Source organism: Penaeus vannamei, chromosome 8, assembly GCF_042767895.1.
Source record: "Penaeus vannamei isolate JL-2024 chromosome 8, ASM4276789v1, whole genome shotgun sequence".
Lineage (NCBI taxonomy): Eukaryota > Metazoa > Arthropoda > Malacostraca > Decapoda > Penaeidae > Penaeus > Penaeus vannamei.
In genome coordinates this window covers 902,057-909,556 of record NC_091556.1, presented here as the reverse complement: position 1 = coordinate 909,556, position 7,500 = coordinate 902,057, and the positions used below count along the sequence as shown (strand labels likewise).

General features: G+C 38.0%; 1 protein-coding gene across 3 annotated transcripts in view; it reads left to right on the top strand.

Annotated features, from left to right (window-relative positions):
- LOC113804025 (collagen alpha-1(XVIII) chain) overlaps window positions 1–4,924 on the top strand; it is a 247,902-nt gene extending 242,978 nt beyond the window's left edge. For all 3 annotated transcript variants that reach the window (XM_070124143.1, XM_070124145.1, XM_070124144.1), the window contains 3 exons: window positions 371–565; window positions 1,192–1,307; window positions 2,552–4,924. In XM_070124143.1, the coding sequence (XP_069980244.1) occupies window positions 371–565; window positions 1,192–1,307; window positions 2,552–2,855 (615 nt within the window). In that variant the 3' untranslated portion in view covers window positions 2,856–4,924. The remainder of the gene's footprint in view (window positions 1–370; window positions 566–1,191; window positions 1,308–2,551) is intronic.
- Window positions 4,925–7,500: the final 2,576 nt, after the last annotated feature.

Here is a 7,500-nt window from a genome sequence, read left to right as displayed (position 1 = left end):
TAACCCGCCCACAGCTGAGATAGACAGATAGATAGAATATACATAACTATAGAAAACACATAACTAAAGCATTCTCTAAACGCCCCCAACCGCCCACAGCTGAGATAGACAGATAGATCGATCGATAGATAGACAGATATCCATACACATCTACCAATAGTATTCTTTAACCCTTTAACCCGCCCACAGCTGAGATAGATAAACAGAAGATTGATCGATAGATGGGTAGACCTAACTATAGCATACTTTAAAGACCCTCAACCCTCCCTCACCTGAGATAGATAGACAGATAGATTGATCGATAGATAGATAGACAGATATCCACAAACACCTACCAACAGCATTCTCTAACCCTTTCACCCGCCCACAGCTGAGACTCGCCGCCCTCAACCAGCCCTACACCGGCGACATGCACGGCGTCAGGGGGGCGGACTACTCCTGCTACAGGGAGGCGCGCAGGGCAGGACTCAGGGGCACCTTCAGGGCCTTCCTCACCTCCAGGGTGCAGAATCTGGACTCCATTGTGCGGTACGCGGACAGGAACTTGCCGGTGGTCAACACGAAGGTACGTGGGGGTCGCGTGGCGTTTTTTTTTTATTTAGTTAGTTAGTTATCATCGTTTTGGTTTTTTTATTATTATTTATTTATTTATTATTTATTATTTATCTTATTATATTCTATTTATTTGATTTGTTTAGTTAGTTGGTTATCATTATCATTATCATTATCGTTGTCATTGTCATTGTCATTGTCATTATCATTATCATTGTCATTCTCGTTATCGTTATCGTTATCGTTATCGTTATCATTATCATTATCATTATCATTATCATTATCGTCATCATCATCATCATCATCATCACCATCACCATCACCATCATCATCATCATCATTTTATTTATTATTTTTGGATTACTTGGTCCTTTTATTTGCTCCTTTGTTATTTGTTTTTTATCTATTTTTATTTATTCTCTGGATATAATTTGTATACTTGTTGATGAATATGTATCACATTTTTTTCAAATTTAATACGATGATCTTTATTTTTATAAATATTATTATAAATATTATTTTTATAAATATTATTTTTATAAATATAAATATTATTTTTATAAATATTATTTTTATAAATATTATTTTTATAAATATAAAAATTATTTAACCTTTATTTTTCATGTTTCCGTCTTCCAGGGCGAGGTTCTCTTCAACACGTGGCGTGAAATATTCTCCGGAACCGGTGGAATATTCTCCCAAAAGCCTCGTATCTTCAGCTTCGACGGCAAGGAAATTTTGACCAATTCTGCCTGGTAAGATTTTGCTTTTTTATCATTATTTTATCATTATTGTATTTATTTTATTATTTTATCATTATTATTATTATTATTATTTTTTTTTTTTATTTTTTTTTTTATTTTTTTTTTTTTTTTTTTTTTTTTTACGTGAGGGAGTCTTTTTAAAGGGTTTCGGACGTGTTTGATTTTATGGCGTGTTTAAAGATTTTACTTTTTTTTTTCTTTTTTGCGTGAGGTAGTTTGTTTTTTCTTCTTTTCTTTTCTTTTCTTTTCTTTTTAGGATTTCGGACCTGTTTGGTAATAGGTTTGACTGGTTATTCGATTGAATCATAGTTTTCTTGGTGTGTTTCATATAGGTGTATTTTTTCTTCTTTATTCATCTCTCTATATTCGTTATTCGTCTGATATCTCTTGGCCAATTCTTGTGATTTATCTCGTATTCCTTAATTTATTTTTTACGACTTGTCTCGTTTTTCTTGGTCAGATCCATTGCTTTGTCTCATTTTCGTCCGCCTTTCCTCCATGATTCATCCCTCCTTTCCTCCACGACTGACCCTTCGCACTCTCCTCCGTGACCATTTCCTCCATGACTAACTCCTCCCCCTTTTCCTCCGTGACTCAACCCTCCATTCTATCATTCCATCTCTTTCTCTCATCTTCTTCTTCCTTTCCTCGATGACTCAACACTCCTTTATATCATTCCATCTCTTTCTCTCATCTCCGTCCTTCTTTCCTCCGTGATTCAACCCTCCATTTTATCCTTTCATCTCTTTCTCACACTTTCGTCCTTCTTTCCTCCGTTATTCACTTCTTCTTTTTATCCATTCATCTCTTTCTCTCATCTTCGTCTGCCTTTCCTCCGTGATTCAACCCTCCATTTTATCCTTTCATCTCTTTCTCACACTTTCGTCCTTCTTTCCTCCGTGACTCAATCCTCCTTTTTATTCTTTCATCTCTTTCTCTCATCTTCGTCCTTCTTTCCTCCGTGACTCAATCCTTCTTTTTATCCTTTCATCTCTTTCTCTCATCTCCATCTGCCTTTCCTCCGTTATTCACCCCTCCTTTTTATCCATTCATCTCTTTCTCTCATCTTCGTCCTTCTTTCCTCCGTGACTCACTCCTTCTTTTTATCCTTTCATCTCTTTCTCTCATCTTCGTCCTTCTTTCCTCCGTTATTCACCCCTCCTTTTCATCATTTCATCTCTTTCTCTCACCTTCGTCCTTCTTTCCTCCGTGACTCAACCCTCCCTTCCCCCCAGGCCGCAGAAGTACATCTGGCACGGCTCCGACCTCCTCGGCGAGCGTTCCCTGTCCTCCTACTGCGACGCGTGGAACTCCGAGAGCCGCGACGTCGTGGGCCTCGCCTCCTCGCTCCTGAAGAACCGGCTCCTGTCGCAGGATCGCCTCGGCTGCCACAACTCGTTCGCCGTCCTGTGCATCGAAGCCACGAGCCAAGCGCGGTATCGGAGGCGGCGTCACGTGACCTCGCCCGAAGCCGAAATGAGCCTCGAGCAGTACGAGCAGTTCCTCCGGACGCTCGACAAGGGGAGGGACGACAACTGAGCGGGAGAGGAGGACACGGAAGGATCTTAATATTTAAAATATTGAGTGCACGTTCGTTTTCTCTTTTGTTTTTATTTTATTTTCTTTTTTTTTCGTGACACTTCGCTTGTTGAGGAATGACGGTTTGATTTTAGCACAAGAAGAGGGGGAAAAGTACAGTTTGAAATTTCCCGGTGGAAGATAAAGTGAAAGAAAACAAAACAAAAAAAAAGAAAAGAAAGAAAGAAAGAAAAGGTGACGACAAAGCAGGAAACAAAGAGAGAGAGGGAAAAAAAGGTTCATTTATACATACAGAAAAAAAACGAGAGAAAGAGAGAGAGAGAGAGAATGCAGAAGAAAACTAGTAAAAAGGAAGAAATGCAAGAATTAAAAAATGGTTCCTATTTTTTGCACATTTCTACTGTCTGATTCAAGAAGAAAAACGTTAATTTCCTCTTTTCCGCGCTCCAGGACAGGCAATTTTGCTCAAAGGAGGAAATCGAGGATACGCCATGTGTTCGACAGCCATTAGTGTTCGAATCCGTTAAATCTGAAGCCAATAGACTCGAAAAAAAAATCCTGAATCTTGAATTTCATATATACATTTGTCATTTTGGTTTCTTTTCAGTTTTTCCATATGTGTCTCTTTTGTTACGATTTTTATTTCATTTATTTTTTTGGTCTTTATTCCCCTCCTGTATATGTCCTTTTTTAATGGGGTTTCTTTCTTATCCTTCTTTCGAAGCTTACAGGACGAAAAGCGAGGCGAATGACCCTCGCACGTGGCAGAGAAAGAAGGTTTAAAGATCTCCTTGAACCGAGACACGTGCACGAGATCCCAACGTACACACACACTTAAAAAAAACACACACACGAAAAAAAAACGCACACATATTGTATAATATCACCAACAGTAAGCTCCAGTTTTCACTCTTGTTACCATAAACATAAACAAAAACCATCTTTGTGTCGTTGAGGTTACATGTATATTGATAACTTGTCTATAAACCGTGTGAATCTTACAGATATTTTGACTCTGTGCTGTGTACGTTTTAGCACGTACACAGATGCAGTTGATTTCACTTTTGTGTATTGCTTAGGACATTAAAATTAGATGACTTAAAGAGGATAGGATCTTTTAAGCTGTAGTCTCATTCCAGAAGCGATATTCTTGTTCTTATTATTATCATTATTTTTTAATTTATTTTATTTTTGATTTTTTTTTATTTATTATTTTTTTTTTATTTATTTATTTTTTTTTTTTTGCATTGTTATTATTATTATTCATATATTCTGGCACGGGAAGAAATGAGAGAAAAAGATACTCATGCATATGCAAATGAGATATTGCGTTTGTTCCTTTCATGTCTTAATACTTTTTTTTATATATTAATATGTACGTTTGTCGACGAAAAGAAGAATAGGTCTTACTTATTTTTTGACAAATACTTCAATGAATGTAGAATCTGAAGCTGTTCATTTGACATTTCTTTAGCATGTCCTATGTTGCTGGATCAATATTGCTAATATCGTTATTCTTTAATCATTATCTACTATCTGTTATCATTATTATTATTATTATTATTATTATTATTGAATTCCAGTTCCCTAAGCTTAGTAGAGTAGATTCCAGATGTTTAACTTTGCCGGATTCTTCATCCAAGAAACACACCAGTAACGTTTTTAAAATTTTACTAACAAATACTAGGTCGATGTTGTCCCGTGTGAATCCAATAGATCTGCAGCGGAATGATATAAAAAATTAAAATGATAAAGCAGAATTAAAGGCCAGAGATAGATAGGTTCATATTCGTGACAGCGGAGACTCCAAGAAGGTGCCACCGTGTTCATTGCCTGTGTGACGTGGCAGAAGGTGAGGGTCGTTCGGTCTCAGCGTTGGAAAGGGTCAGTGCCAGTGCCAGGTGTCGGATTTTGATTTCCTTTTTTTTTATATAATGTGTAAGGCCCTCTTCTCTGCAGGTGCCAGGATGTGTCGGATTTTGTCTTCGTCGGTGTATAAGGCGTAGGATATTCCAGAAAGTGTTTTATAAGGAAAAGGACAAAGTTTGATATTCCTTTAAGGCGAAAAAGGGAGTAAGGAAAAAGGAAGAAGTTTAAATCCCTTTAAGGCGAAAAGGGAATAAAGAAAAAGGCAAAAGTTAATATCCCTTTAAGACGAAAAAGGAGTAAAGGAAAAGGAAGAAGTTAATATCCCTTTAAGACGAAAGGGGAATAAAGAAACAAAGTAAAGGTTACCATCCCTTTTTAGGCGAAGAGTGAAAGCCGAAACCCCGAGAGGAGAGGGCCTAACACGCCAAAGGAAAGACGAGACTTATGCATTGCTGTTGGTTGCTCTCGGGTGCTGGGCAGGAGTCGTGGCAGTATTAGTGTCTGTTAACTTTAATCGTAGGTGCTAGAATCCTCAAGTTGGTTTTAATGCTAAAAGTCTGGACTGGTAAACACATGAACGAGAGGGAATCACTATACCACACGATGCTCGAGGTATTGTGTGAGTTTAGTTCATATCATAGTATTACATTGGTTAGTCTCATACCAGTAAGTAGAAAACTAGTGTATCCACTAAGACCTGTGTGTTCAGTATGCATTATATTTTGTACTAGCTTCGTATTTTTTTCTCCCCCGCTAGTATCATAATGTATTTGGAGTCATTTGCTAGCCATACTTTCTCGTGCTAGCCTTTTCATGTATATTTGTACCATACCACCTGCTAGCGTCTGTGTTTCTTCTAGCTTTGTAAGTCCCAAACTAACATGAATTTCTTTGTTAGAATCATAACATATCCTAGCGTTATATCCTGGGCTAGTATTTTCGTCTACAGTTATTATGCCATCTGCTGGTATTCAGGAGTTTACTGGTACCGTATTATACAGTTTGCTAGCGGCACACTTTTGCTAGCGTCGTGCCACCGTGAGAGTTAAAACTTGACACTTTACGCCAGAAGCGGTAGACAGAGGCCACTTTCTTGCTGAACGAGGATGGACGTCCCTCTCAGCACATAGGGGAAGACCTCTCGTGTTGAGGAGGCTGTTTGTGGCTGCCTCTTCCTCTGGTTGGACGACCTTCCCTCTGCATAACGAGTAGATCTCTCTCTCCGTGATAGGGTGGTGTTCCCCTCGCTGTGTTCGGGTGGAAGTGCTTCTGTTTAAGGGAAGACGTCCCTCAGATTTCGAAAGCGCTGACGTCCTTCCTAGTGCTAGGGTGTAAAATCCTCTCAGCTAGGATGGTGACCCCCCACTCTACACTAAAGTAGGAACCCCCTCAATGCAAGGTTGGTCGCCCTCACTCTACACAAAAGCAGGAACCTCTCTCTTGCTAGGATGACCATCACCTACGTGCAAAAGGCAGGATTCTCTCTTGGCATACGAGGTGGTCCCCACTTCTTGCCAGGGTCCTCGTGATTCCTAAGAAGAGCCTCCTTGTTGTGTAACGGCGGAAGTCCCTCTGCATATGCTAAATACCGCAGTGCAAACGATGGTATGATTACCCTCTGTGCATATTGATGTGTTACTCATGTATTTACATGTAATTACGAACTCGTCACAGTGTTCTTCCAGTCAGGTGTAGAGACTCTTTAGTGTAGATTTGTTAGGTGTTTTATATTAAAGTCAATACCTCATTCTGAGCTTACCTGGCAATGTACTCTTATTCACTTCACCTGTTACACTAATTCTGTGAAATGAGAAAATGATAATACAAATAACAAACTGATGATTCATTGCAAGAAAAAAAAATGGAAAACTAAACTATTCATTGGCAGACTATACTGATGAGTTTAATTTCCACCGCTTGTAGATTAGATAGAGGCTTACCTTTTTATTTCACTTGTGCTTGGATGTATGAGACAGAGTATTTAAGGTATATGGAGCGTGTGTGGATGTCTGTACATTAGGGCCACACACGAGGGCAGATGTGTGTGAGACACAGAGAGAGAGAGAGAGAGCACGTCTGTAGATTTGCATTTGAATTTTCGTGTTCATATTTCTATCATAAGTTTGTGTAATTATTGAAGTATATATATATATATATATATATATATATATATATATATATATATATATATATATATATATATACACTTCCTAGCTACAAAGAAGGATTATTCAAATTGGATCTGAAAACAAATACACACAAACGCACAATATTCTTATCCTCCTGTACATTTTCGTTTACCGTAAGAACAAAATACATAATAAAGTAATGGACGAACTGCATACTGTGGTCCAACGCGTCAATACTGCAACCCAAGCAGAATGCACGACCATTTCTGCAATAATGTGGGTGTTAGAATGGTTAATAATCCCCCCTCTCCCCAATTATATATTATTACGCTACCTCTCTCTCCCCACCCCCCAACTCCCCCTCCCCCCCCAAAAAAAATAGCTAGATTAAGGAATTATCTCCAGAAATGCATTTTTATCCTATGTAAGATTTTTTTTCCTACTCATTTTATCATTATTAATTTTTTATGATTTTTTTTTTCTATTCACGCGATAAGTAGTTCTCAATTTTGATTTTTTTTCTTTTTTTTAATTCTAGTCATAATTAATGCTAACTTATATACCCTTAAATATTCGTGTATTTAGCTAGATTTCTTGTGATACAGTAATAAACCGTAATTTGTATTCATATCAATGGTTAACATATC